The sequence below is a fragment of the Chelonoidis abingdonii genome, chromosome 6, assembly GCF_003597395.2.
Source record: "Chelonoidis abingdonii isolate Lonesome George chromosome 6, CheloAbing_2.0, whole genome shotgun sequence".
NCBI lineage: Eukaryota > Metazoa > Chordata > Testudines > Testudinidae > Chelonoidis > Chelonoidis abingdonii.
In genome coordinates, this window is record NC_133774.1 from 22389952 (window position 1) to 22404110 (window position 14159).

Below are 14159 nucleotides of genomic sequence, written 5' to 3' on the forward strand. Positions count from 1 at the left end.
CATTGTGTCTCCCCGTGATCATTACTTAGCCTAGCTACACATACTTGGTTCTCTTAATATTTCCTGGATAACAAAGAGTACAGTCGCATCACAGACATGTAGAGAAGGGATATTTCCTCTTCCCCGGATTTGATGCCTCTGCACATACAACCCAAAGTCACCTTTTGTTTGTTTTTTGTTTTGTTTATCACATAGTGCGCTTGGCTCTAATTTGCTATCTGTTGCCACAGCTGTTTTTTTCCATGCTGCTTTCTTTCAGCACTGATGGTTCCTCCCAGTTTAAATCATCCTAAGGTTAGCCTTCTTGTAGCACACCCTTCCCCTAAAAAGCCCTTTGTATAGACATGAGCACTTCAGTTTTACTGTTACACTTTTTGTGCAGAGTGTTTTAGAAGTGTCTCCTTTTTGACCTCTCCCTCCACTCTCCCAATCTAGTTTCCCTTTCGCATGTTGCTCTGATGTTCGTAGCAGCATAGGAAGCTAATCCACAATACTGGTTTGATTTTTGCATCTTCAGCAGTTTACACGGTCTTTTTGATTCTCACAGATCTTGTTCTTTGCCTCGTTCATTAATTTTTCAATTCAAGATACACCTGTACTTGCTAAATACTCAGCTGTTTTGTCAGGGAGGCAGGAGTGTTAACGTAAATAAATGTGACCACTTGTGCCTACTTGGGCTGAACATAAAGCATGAAAAATAAATTTGGAGCTGTGTGCTTTACTGGATAAGGACATTGAGATGTGTTTGCCTTCAGTAAAAGCAGTAGGCTCAAGATATATAAATGCCACCCTGCTCTTTACATTCATCCAGTGGCTAGAATAGCCATAATATACAGATCTATAACCACCATATCAAAACAATACCTTAGGGAATAATTTGGTGTAATAAATGTAGAATTTGTCTGTGGTCTGACTACAGCACATCCAGTTAAGTGAATCTAATCAAATTATATCATAGAAGATAGTAGCAAGGAATTGCATCATACATTTTTAAGGAATCTCTGTCATTTGCTTTTCTGTGACTTCTGTTAGAAAGATTCATTTCACACATTTTGCTTACTGTAGCTGTTTATATATGTCAATCTCCTTTAAGTGATTGTGCAGGCGCTTATAGTGGAATATAATTGTGAACAAAACACATCTTGAAGAACAACAGTTATTGTATTACTCCAGGGGAATTCTGCACCACTACGCAATGCAGAATTTTGCAGAAATTAATGTTGGACACACAGAATTTCCTTTTTTCCCCACAGAATGGGCTGCAGAGATGTTGGCTGCCACTAGGGGGCGCTGGACCTGGCAGAGCCAAGCTTGCAAATAGAAGACAAGGCTAGGTGGGAGGGGGAGGGAACTGGAAGGTTCCCAGCAGCTGCAGTTCTCAGCACGCTCTGAAGGAAGGAGGCGGTGCACACAAAACTCTGTGCAAGCCTGAGACCCAGAATCAAGCTGTTTCTCCCTCTGGATCCCTGGACTGGGGAGGGAAGGAGAGGGGTTGAGGGTGTCTGAGCCAGGGGGGCACCCCAGATGGGCTCTGGGGGAAGGAAGGGGACAGAAAGGCAGGAACGGTTTAACTTTCTGCTCCTCGGGAAAATTTTGTGTGTGTGTCTGTATTGTTACAGTCATACTTGCTGATAGGTATTTTGAAATAAATTACCAAAATAATTGAAACTGGACTTTCAATATAGTGTTATTTTGACAAATACAATTTTCAGAATTTTAGAATATTGTGCGCAGAATGTTTAATTTTTTGGTGCAGAATTCCTCCAGGAGTATTTTACAGGTAAGTAATTATTTTTACTGATTGTACCAAAAGGAAAGTCAACTCATCCAAAATACTGATGTTACATGTACTACTCCCAACTGTTGCCAAAGCAGTGGACTGTTTTGACCTAATGGCAGTTGAGAGAAGAGTCTCTTTATCTAAGATTAGAAAGGCTGGTATCACGTCAGCAAAAGAAAATACTGTAAGACTCTCCAACCTTTGAAGTTATCTATCTAGTTCTTGTGCCACAATATAAATGATTTTTTTTTTAATCCACCTGATGCCTGCACACACTGTTGTATCATGTGATATAGCCTGCTGACTCTCTGTTTGTTACTAGGCTGTCTTACTGATGGATGCTGAAAAGCGTATCCGGTTGTTGCAGTTTGTTACTGGGACATCACGAGTGCCTATGAATGGATTTGCTGAACTTTATGGTGAGTTAAAAATTGAAGGTACTTAAGGTTGTTTAGCACTAAATCTCTTTATTTTTGCTCTTTGAAATGGGTTGGACCAATTCTGAGTAGGATAATGGGCCAGTAAGAGAACCTATGCATGATAGGGTTATTACAAGATGGAAGTTTTCACTCCATTGTCAGTTGAATTGCTCCTTCCCAACGCAAAAAACCTGTGGAGGCTTTATGACAGCAGCTGTGGAGGGCATATTCTTGCTCTCTGCTGTAATAAGCTTGATAGGGTAAAGGGTGCGTATGTGTGGCTGCTGCTGTGCAGATTGGAAGCCCACCGGTACATCGCTTTTGCAGTGTTAATGTATACTTATTTTGTGGCATTATATACATTGCACCTAAAATTAACTGTATGGAATAATGAGTAGATAGTATTTATAAATATAGAGCCTGATACTTAGCATCTTTAACTTGTACGTTCACGTCAGTGAAGTCTACCAATTATACAAGCCGAGGATTTAACCTATAATTTTGCAAACATTTAATTTTGAGTTATAGCATTTAAGTAGTCTATCTAAAATCTAGTGCTTAAACTATACTTGTGGGTTTTTTTTACTCTTTTTGTCCAGGTTCAAATGGTCCTCAGCTGTTTACAATAGAGCAATGGGGAAGTCCTGAAAAATTGCCCAGAGCTCACACATGGTGAGTAATGAAAACATAAAATTAAGGAGTTTATGGATTCTTACACTGCCAAGAAAGGATGGATACTGGTGACCAGATTTGCCAGGAACATACTCTATCTTACGATCATGCCTTTGTGCTATAGAGACAGTTTTCTATAAAATGGGATAATCTCCAGCCTTGTACATTCACTGTCACAATTCTAAACGTTCAAGGAGTTAAGAATTATCTGCTCTCAAACTGCAGCCGGCATAAAACCGACAAAATTCCAGGAACTAGCCAGCTCAATTTCAGTCTGTTATAACTGCTCCTCTTAGTTTCCAAAAGGTTCTTTGTTTAATCCTGTCCAGCACATTAAAAGCTGATTTACGTTAGAAAGCTAATAGGTGCAAACCCCGAATGTAGATGCACTTAAGCCACTTTAAATCTTACATACTTTTATTTCGGTAAAGAATTTGTTCTATATGACAGTGGTCCAGTTGTCCCTTAAAGGTGGGAGATGTTTCTCTTGGGCTGCAGCTGATATGTTTTAATGTGTTTGTTGCACAGAAGGGATTCTACTTGAAAGCTTTTTCACCTTATTTCAAGCCATTGCTACTCCTGTACAGCAGCTGTTAATTTTCTATTAAATCTGAAGGAATCCATTAGTCTGCAAATTGCCTTAAGCACTTGGCAATTAAGCCCGTGTGCTAATGAGATGGAAGTGTCTTCTATAACAGTTTTAATCCCTTCTGCTAGAAGACTTTTTTTGTGTGTCAGATATAATTTACCTTTTAATCCTGCAAGGTACAGAGCAGTGCGACCTGATCCACCACATCACTTGTAGCACGTGATTAAGTGCTTTGGTGTATCCGGATCAGAGCACTTGACATCTTTGATGGTCAAGCCCCAAGTCCCACATTTTTGCCATATCAGTATTATGCTGGGGGAATCTTCTGCCTGGATCTCTTCATCTCTCACCATAAAAATACTTGTTTTAAATTAATATGAAAACACTTGTAGGTGTTTGCATCCTAAAGTTTGCTCTGTCGCTTGATAGAAATGGTGAGCTTTGAACAATACAGACTAGTGCATGGGGCTATTTACAATGAAAGGTAGATTGTACAGAGAGGGGGACAGTGCTTCTGAGTGGCACAAGGAAAGGAACAAAAGTGCCTCACATTATAAGTACATTACTATTGTGGCCCTTGTTTCATATGTCTTACAGAATTACTACCCCTTCCTCTTTCTCTCTGAGAAACTAATGAATGGAAATAAATAAGTGACATGGGAAAGCGGGACTGGCCATTGCACAAATAGAATCTACTTCAAAAATCTCTTGTTCCCCTCCTCCCTCTCTCCCCCAATCAGTCCTACTTTTGCAGGCAGCTTTTACTCTCATCACCACATACCTGGATTCAGTTTCAGTGAATGACTTTTATTCTCTTCCTTGAAAAGTGGGTAGAATGAGCTCTGCGAAAATCTGTGAGCCAACAAAGCACAACCACAGAAAAAAACACTGTGCACAGGAGCAGCTGGTTCCAAAAGGCTCCATCTGCCCCTGCCTTGTCAGACAATTCACTGAAAAGCGGAGGCCTCAGCCCAATTGACTTAATTTAAGTTAGCCAGACACATCCATAAAACTCAGATGACAGGCACTGAGAATCTGTGAAGCAAAAAAAAACCCCCAAAGATTAATTATTGTGAATGTTTTCCATGTATGGAACCCCTATAAATAAATGAGGCTTCAATGCTTTGGTGTTCAATAGAAAATAAAACTTACAGCATTTAATAGTAATCACCTTTCTATAGGTTTTGAACCATCCTACAGAATTCTATAGCAGGAGGCTGAGCTTACTTACAGAACAATTTCTGTTATCTATTAAATTATCAAGGATGTTTTCAAAGAGCCTTCTCTGTTGTTTTTTTTTTGTTGCTGTTCCCACTCCCCTAGAGGAAAAATGAGCATCTGACCTTTAAATTCAGTGCATCTCTGCCATGTCTTTGGAACTGATACAACTCTGTCTCAAGCCTGGTTTCGTATAGAAAGAAACAATTAAAAATACATTATTTTTTCTCTTCCAAGTAGATTTGACAGTTTTTCAGTCTCATGTCTGAATGGGAAGAAAGGGCTGGTTATCTGTGGATAGCAACCAGGGTTTTTAGCAAGGGCCCAGGAGATTAGGAGAAAAAGGAAATGATGTAGTTGGTTCCATTTAGACAATAAGATAACACCTCCCTGATGAGGCCTCCAAATTATTTGACCTCCGTATATTTTTTTTTTTTACTTTAAGTTGATTATCAAATGATACTTTTTCCCCCTTTAATTTCAGCTTTAATCGCCTTGACTTACCTCCTTATGAATCTTTTGAAGATTTACGAGAGAAGCTTCTTATGGCAGTTGAAAATGCTCAAGGATTTGAAGGAGTGGATTAAAACAGCTACCCCCCCCCCCCCCCCGTCAAGCAAGTTCTGCTTGAACTGTTGAATTTGCCTAATGGACATTAACAAGTGACAATGGCAGAACAGTTGCACAATGTTGGTTCATGGAGCAAACTCTTCTACAGTGCAGTTGCCTAAATTCAGAAATTTGAACTACAACCTGTGGATAACACTTCTGATATTTCCACAGTAAATCACCAACTGGTTGACGTGTACTCTAATTACATTTCAGCAGGACTTGTTCTATTTATGTTGTGCCTCTGTAGGCAAAGCCCTTAATAAATATTTTACATACTTTCTAATGACAATGAATGGAATTAATCACTTTACAGGTATAGTATTACAACTCATGTTTACTTTTTACATGATTTAGACATATTCCGATTTTATTTCATCACAATTAAAAATGTCATCTACTTGGAAAAATGAGCATTTTTTCTTATCTTAATTTCATACCAGACTTCATGCCAGTGGCATTTTTACTTTCAAAATGCATTTGAGCCTTGTCCTCCCAACCTGTTAGAAAAGCTGGAGTAAGAAAAGCTGTGAGAAATTTTCTGCAGATGGAATATATTAATGGCAAATCTAAAAGCTTTTCATTCAGCACATTAATATTTTCTGTACCCAGAAGAAAAAGTACAGATTGGATGTTACATTTTTGTATAAATCAATAGAATAGTTACAAGCTGAGAGAGGATCATAACATAGCATGCCAAATCTCACAGTCAATGAAGAAATCACCTCATTATTCCTTGGTAATATTTATGTGTACTATAAAACACTTTGGGATGGGGTTGGCATTATCATTATAGGAAAAAATGCTTAACCCGGTCATTAACTTTGTACAGTGATTCTTCTACTATCCTTTCCTCTTTACTATTTGCAATGGAGGCATTTTGAATGAAACCTGGCACTGCTTGATTTGGAACTGTGGAAACCAGATCTGTTGTGTCTCCTATTTGTATGCATTTGCTAATGATACCTAAATAACAAGGTTGGGTTTTTTGTTTGTTTCCAACTGCACCAACTCTGAAGGCACTTTATGTAACACATGGAGGTCATATCTGTTTTTTATCATAAACATTAATGTGATTATATTCCTTCTCACTGCACATGTCTTTCGGGTGCAATATCTATTAATTGTGAATTTGGCTGCTGCTGCTGCTGTATAAAAACCAGATGTAGAGCTGGGCCTGCAGACGTTCTCACCAATTGTTTTTTGTGATTTTTTTTTTTTTTATTCAATCACAAAGATTATTTAATATATACAGTTATCTAATCAGTTTTGTTACCTATGACATGTTGCATGCTTAAACTATAATGCCTGAGTTGTATCTGTTGTGTGATAGATTAAAGGCAAAAGAGAAGACTTGCATTTGATCCACTGAAGTTAAATGGTTAACATAGCAGTAGGATGGGTTTATGGGTATGCGTTCAGCAATTTGATTATGTTCAGCTTTGTGAGGTTTTGGTCCATCTACGTAACACACTTTGTTGTTTTTTCTAAGACCCCAACTAACACTTATTCACAAGCAAGATGACAGAGTGCAAGAATATTTGAAACAATTTCACCCCTTATTGCCAAGAACTGAGCTTTTTTTAATTTATTTTTATTATTATTATTTTTTTGGCACATGCAATCCGCTGCCAGCAACACGTTCAGCAGCAGTTGCAAGCAGGGAGTGTAACAAGTATTAACTATAGCAATGAGAGCTAATTTAGTAAAACTCATCAAAGCTAATAACATTCAGCAAATGCTAATTTGTCAAACTTTGACTGGCTTGGGATGCAGCCTCCGTTTGCTCACAAAAGTTTGAAGAATCAATAGGTGCATGAAGAAGTTTTGAACCTTCTAATTTGAATGTAGATTAAGGTTAATTCCCTTTCTATATTAATTTTTTTTTTAAGACATTCCTTTTTTCCCATCTGGTGAGCTGAAAACCTGGACATGAGAATGAAGTGGGCTGAATCTGAATAGATGTAAAACACTATTTTGATAGCCTCTTACGCTTTTAGAGAGTGGGATCTGATCTTTCTAATGTATATCTACATGCCAAACTTCTGTAGCTAGGACATGGAATTGCCTTTAAAAATTAGGCATACTCCATGGTCAGGTTTTTTGTTTTGTTTTGTTTTGTATTTTTTAAAACAATGTCTTAATTGGAAGAGTTTTTATATGTTTGGAGGCTACATTTTGCTTCAGTGCCATGTAACAGAACCTTATTCCAAGGACTCCTATGAGTTTTTGCTATAGACTTGAAATATAAACTAACGCTTGTATAATAAGGGATAGTGTCGTCTAGCAGTTAGGCTGGGGGAACTGGGAGTCAGGAGACTTGGGTTAAATTCCCAACTCTGCCATCACTCTCACTATGACTCCTTGCTTGAGTCATTTAAATTCTTTGCCTGTTTCCCTATTTGCAAAATGGGCTTCAGATCTGTGTGCAAAGACGAAAGGCTCTGTATAACTGCAAACGATGAAATAACAGAGTATAACTTTCTAAGATCAGGCTTTTGGAAAATTAGGCTAACGTCTTTTCAGATCCACTTACACATAAACTAAGAATAGAAACTCCAAAAGACTTGAGTATACATTACTGTATTGAGGTAAATTCCTGTTAAGGAGAAAATTTGTATTTTTAATCACTGAAAGTACTCAGTATTGGAAAATAAGTACAAGAAATGTTTCTCAAAAAATATCCCCCAGCCCCTTAGAGTCCAGAGAACTTAAACCTGACTGTAGAAGTGAGTCTGTCCCTTTTCATCAGGGTCTTTGACGAATTCCAGCAAGTAATCCAGGATATTACCAAGGTAAATTTATAATGTGCAAAGTGAATTGTTCAGTCTAACCCCTTTATTGCACAAAGTCTTATGTGTTGCATACTAGAAGTTCTTTTTCGTTTGCTAACAGGCAGTTCCTGAGCAGCACAATCCTTGGCTTTGTCTATCTACACTTGGATTTTAGCCACCAGTGAAGTTGTATTGATGTAGCTGCACTGGTGCAAACCTCTAGTGTAAATGCACTGCACCAGTGCAAAGCAGATGTTGCACTAAGGTAGATTACCTTAGTGGCTAAAAACCCTACTGTAGAAATGCCCCCTGTGTCAGCCATTACCACCTGTGGAATCTGTTCTTTAAACCCAGGGAATTGTCTACAGTTTTGCGAATGACTTGTGTGAGGTCCAGGTATGTAGCGTGTGCTTCAGCGAAACAGCACCTCTAAGGGAGTTTGATTCTATTCTACAGATTACTTTGTAACTAAGAACTGTATATGTTGAAGCTGTTTTTGCATTGACTATTAGGATATAAAGTAGATTTCTTGGAGTTTCTCTTCTAATACACTGAACCTCTTAGAAGTTCTTCTGGAATTCCTGACACTGTTTTTGAAGGACTCTTTCTAGGGAAAGGTGGCTAAATGTCTCTTATTTATTAAACCTTAATTAATGAGGACATTATTCCATTCGGACTTGTGCTCTAACTTGGTGCCTTTCTTTAAAATTCAAATACTGTATTCACATTTATTCACCTTGACTATGTATGGATAGTTCACCCTCTTAATCATAAAACAGATACTTTTTGTAAAATTTGTATTTTTAAAAATATTCTATCTGGCCAAATTATTGTAATTTCTTGCTCACATCAAGTCTTTCTTATCTCTGGCTCTCTTGTAACACAGGTCAGTTATGTATCATAATTCCAGCGTTTATTCCTAGTTGATGGAAACTCATGATTGGAACTAATTTCTTCCTGAAAATTTATTTTCCTTTTGTCTTGCCACTGAAGATAACATAAAAAAAATAAAGAGGTGAATTTGTTATTTCACTCTATTTTATTTTTAAATCTCTCATCCTAGAGAAGACATCCCTATCTCTGAATTTCTCGTGCAGGGAGGGCAAGCTGCATGCTCACTTGTAATATTTTCTGACAAACCAGCAGAGGATGCTGCTCTACAGACTAACCAAGTATCTCATTCCCTCCACCCCCAATCTCCACTACCCCAAAAGACATCCACTACCTCTGTTACGTGATTAGCCTTTACTGACTGGTGATCAAGACTGCAGAGTTCGGTATCATACTTGCAAATCTCACTTCTGAGATATTGAATCTGTTCATATACTTTGCGTGAAACCCTGGCCTTGATGAAGTCAATAGCAAAACTCTTATTGACTTCAGTGAGGCCTGGATTTTACCCTTTGTGTTCTGGAATTTATAACCAGGAGGAATAAGTGACACATTTGGACCACTTTTTTTCAAATATATATAAATAAGTACAGTATACCAACGATATACAAAATCAAATTTTTAATAGGTAAGATGAAAAAGAAAAAATCTTATAATTACCAGAGTGGATATTTTCACAAGCATGAGGGTGTTTTTAATAGCAAAAGTCTTTTCTTTTGCTTGTATGGAATTTTGGGAAAAAACTCTCTTCCGACATCTGTTAGATGTTGCACTAAAAAGCGATACTTGTTTGAAACGCATGGGAAAATTGTTTTGCTAAAACTGGAATCTACCCCCATATTAATGTTACATATCCCTCAGGTCTGTCATACTGCACACATAACATTACATTCATATCACATGGCCACCCCCACAAACCATATTTATCACATGCCTCTATACTTCTAAGCCATCTGGATTTTCTTATGTTGCTCTTTCATTTAGAATGTCATGTTTTCCTCTTTCAGTTAACGTCAATGAAGCTTTTGTTCTTTTTTACCACTATATATACCTATACACAGTGTGTACCCACATACAGCAGTACATATATGTAATACATTTTTATACTACTTTAATCAATTCTGTGTTCAAGATTGGCTTCTAAAGAGGCTTGTGAGCAGTTTGTCTCCAATGCAGCTTTAGCAAAGCCATGTCATAGTGAATACATTATGATTCTCAGAACCCAAATAAAACCACTAGAAGGTGATTTTGCTATGCTCTGTGTTTGTGAACTTATGACCTTTATTCAAATTTAAACCTGAAATGACTACTTCTAAAGGTGAAAAATAGTTTCAAACATTCCACATGAAATTCACTATCTTTCGTAACTTTTTATTGTAAAACGCCTCAGAATATGAGGCTATTTAAAATTATACTAAACTACATTAAAATTGATTTTAAAAAAAAATCTGAAAACTACTACTTATAAATAATGCTCATTTTCACAATCAAAATAGCTTTAAAGTATGGTTGGATTTGATACACAGTGGAAAATGTTTTTTGTTTTTGTTTAAGGACAAAATCACTTTTTCCATTTATTTTCTTAAGAGAAGTGAAGGAGATTGTAGTTTGTTTTCCTGATGGCAAAAGATCAATGTGACAAAATGAAGTTGTAATGAAATGATGCAACTTGTTAAATATTTAATAAAGAATTATGGAAGCTGGAACATTTTATACTTCAAATACACGGTCTGTCTAATTGAAAGTTTGTTGTATTGTGTTAAAAGGGGTGTAACTTCCAGCAAAGTTTGGGTGGAGGGGGAGGATGCACGGAAGTAAACAATGGTAATCAAAGCACCTATGTACAATTTATCTGAAGCATTACTGCCATCCAGGTACTTCACCTCTTTTCTTTATAATTACTACTTGACAGTTGTTGACTTGCACAATTAATGCATGGTTAGTATGCACACAATATACTGTTTTACACATTCTTTTGAAGGAATGCCCTGGTATTAAATACAGAACCTCCTTCCCCCCACACACATCTCCCCACCCCTAACTCATGCACCAATGTTAAGCTGTTTTTAATACCAAAAAGTAACTTTTGTTAAAATTATTTCAGCAGATGCAAGATGCACACGATTCAAAATAAGCCCTTTTGTTTTTATATTACTCCACTTTCAGTAGTTACTTCCAAGCTTTATTTTATGATTCAGCATACCTACAGCAAGTATATATTTTTAAATCCTGCATCTGTGAACAATCTTTATAAATCTTCCCACTGTAACTATTCAAATGTAGGTTTTGAATAAGAACAGAAAAATGTGAACATTAAATCCAATTAAGTGTGCTGCTTTTATCTCATACATATACTACCAAGTTCCTAAACATCTATCAAAGGAAACTTACTATATGCACTTTAAAGAGAGCGTGCTAACTTATCTTAGAACATGGATTAAAAAGAGAGATGTCTTAATTTAAACAACCAAGCCTATATTAGAGCTATATAGCTCATCCTCTTTTGTACCATGTGTTTCAGTGCCACAATTCAAACTTGAAATACAGCAGTACTAAGTAACTAAATTCTTCGCCACTAACCATAACATAGACCATGTGTATTACAATCGCCAAATAGGAAAGGCAGGAAGCTTGGGCAGGGATGTTCTTCTTTGTACAGCACCTAGCACAGTGACATAAGGGCTCCTAGGTACTGCAGTAAATACAAAGAAACACTATCCGAGAAATCAGACCTCTGGGTTCAAGGAAGTCACACTTCTGACTCAGCAGATGACTTTGGAAATATTGTACCTTCCTCCACAGCTGTCAACTCTCTGTCCCTAGTATTGATGAGCAAGGTAGGAGGCCTAACAACCAGAAAGGGAGATAGATACGTGCTAAGTAGGAAGTTACTCTTTAAAACTAGGAATAATGTGGGGTTTAAACTGTCCTATTGTGGACAGCCCCAATAATGTGGGCTTAAACTGTCCTATTGCTGCCTTGAACTTTACTTCAGATAGGTGCAGAGGCTGCTCAAGAAAATCTGCCAGCCAAGGCAAGCTTCAGTGTACCAGTCCCTCTCATCACCTAGAACAGAGGTTCTCAACTGGGGGGTGCATTGGGCCTTCTAGGGGAGTATGGCAAGCCTTCTGATGGTTCAGTGGTTATAGGAAAGGGGGGAGCCAGGTCTAGCATCATGAAGGTATGGTCTGGCCGCCCTGCCACCCCAGGCAGAATCAGCCACCGTAGGCAGCTGCCTTTTTAGCTTATTGCAAGAGCGGCTCCTGGGCAGACCGTGTCAGCTAAGTCTGGAGCATGTATTTGACTTACACCAACATTGCAATTAGGTGCCCTGTGGCCGCCTATCATACCTTCCAATTAACCACAGCTGAGGGATTGCACAGATGGTGCAATTCCATTGTTGGTTCAGGCTATTGCTGGTTTGTGTATCATTGTCCAGGGGCTGGAGAAGAGTCTTGGGAAAAGGACAAAGGGCAGAAACATGACATTGACCCAGCATCTTCCAGAAACTCTGCAAGTCACCCGCAACAAATACCTGATGGCTAGCAGTGACTGGAAACCTTTGCCATTAAGTTCCTGTGGGGTGTATCATTGAACATACTAAGTGGTCATTTAAAGATACTGAACACCATTTAAGGACATAAATTGTCAGGATTCTGAATAGATATTTTCCTTGATGATATGCTTGAACATACCAGAATTCTGATCAGGTCTCATTTCACCAGGAAAACTGCTACTTCATCTTTCTCCAACCCTCAGTGACAACCCTTCGCTCTCCAGCCATGGAGGCTACCTGTTCCAGAAAGCCAAAGGTTACGCCAGAGACAGCTTTTGTTGACAGACTCACATTGTTTGTTTTTGAAGCACTTTGTTTTCGGCTTAATCACTTCCCAACAATTCTTCTGCTTCATTAGGCTTGGAACATGTTCAAGCTGCTCACTGGTGCCTCTGCCTTCAGCTCCCTCATTCCTGCCTCTGCAGAAGTAATTAATTTATCTCTGAACATTCTTTTCCTGCGCTTGCCCGTTTGCTCCCTTGATGAGTTCCCCCTTGCTCATAACTCATCTCCTGTTCATTCTTCGGAACCGTAGCTGTTTCTGAGACCACCTGCTGCCAGGGCATCCAGATGACATTTTTCAAAGCTGATCCTACCAGCCACAACTGAGCCCTTCATTCGGCTGGAACTGGCACTGTCTGCAATTGTCTGCTTGCTCCTTTTAAAAAGCAAATATCTTGGTAATACATAGTAACACACTGTATGTAGTACTCCAGCACATGATTAACCTGCGCTTTTTACCAAATAAAGAAAAACTAAATGGCCTTGAAATTCTGCACTTTTCTTCCAACGATGCTTATTTATTTTGTTAATGCTTTGACGATTATATTTAGTATATGCTGTTTCCAAAAAATAGTACAGCAATTTCTTTACTATTTCAAATATGAAGTGAAAAGCAAACCGCAATTTGGCAACTTCCCTATGTGGACACTGTTGGTTCATCATCCTTTGGTAGTAGCAGATGCCGTACCAGTAAAGTGCATCCTACAAGGAAGATTTGCTACCATGTCAACAATATCTTACATGTTTCAGAGTAGCAGCCGTGTTAGTCTGTATCCGCAAAAAGAACAGGAGTACTTGTGGCACTTTAGAGACTAACAAATTATTTCAGCATAAGCTTTCGTAGGCTACAGCTCACTTCTTCGGATGCATAGAATGGAACATACAGACGGAAGCTATTTATACATACAGAGAACATGAAAAGGTGGAAGCACACATACCAACTGTAAGAGTCCAATCAACTGAGATGAGCTATCATCAGCAGGAGAAAAAACCCTTTTAAGTGATCATTGAGATGACCCATAGAAGGTGTGAGGAGAACTTAACATAGGGAAATAGATTCAATTAGTGTAATGACCCATCCAGTCCCAGTCTCTGTTTAAACTTAAGTTAATTGTATCTAATTTGCATATTAATTCGAGTTCAGCAGTCTCTCTTTGGAGTGTGTCTTTGAAGTTTTTTGGTTGCAAAATAGCCACCTTCAAGTCTGTCACTGAGTGGTTAGAGAGGTTGAAGTGTTCTCTCACTGGGTTTTGAATGTTATGATTCCTGATGTCAGATTTGTGTCCATTTATTCTTTTAAGTAGAGACTGTCCGGTTTGGCCAATATACATGGCAGAGGGGCATTGCTGGCACATGATGGCATATATCA

General features: G+C 38.2%; 1 protein-coding gene across 1 annotated transcript in view; it reads left to right on the forward strand.

The window, feature by feature from the left end:
• The window catches only part of NEDD4L (NEDD4 like E3 ubiquitin protein ligase), a 413015-nt gene extending 402357 nt beyond the window's left edge, over nt 1–10658 (forward strand). The window contains exons 29-31 of the mRNA XM_075067477.1: nt 2103–2199; nt 2799–2871; nt 5163–10658. Coding sequence (XP_074923578.1) covers nt 2103–2199; nt 2799–2871; nt 5163–5265 — 273 coding nt within the window. The 3' untranslated portion in view covers nt 5266–10658. The remainder of the gene's footprint in view (nt 1–2102; nt 2200–2798; nt 2872–5162) is intronic.
• Nucleotides 10659–14159: the final 3501 nt, after the last annotated feature.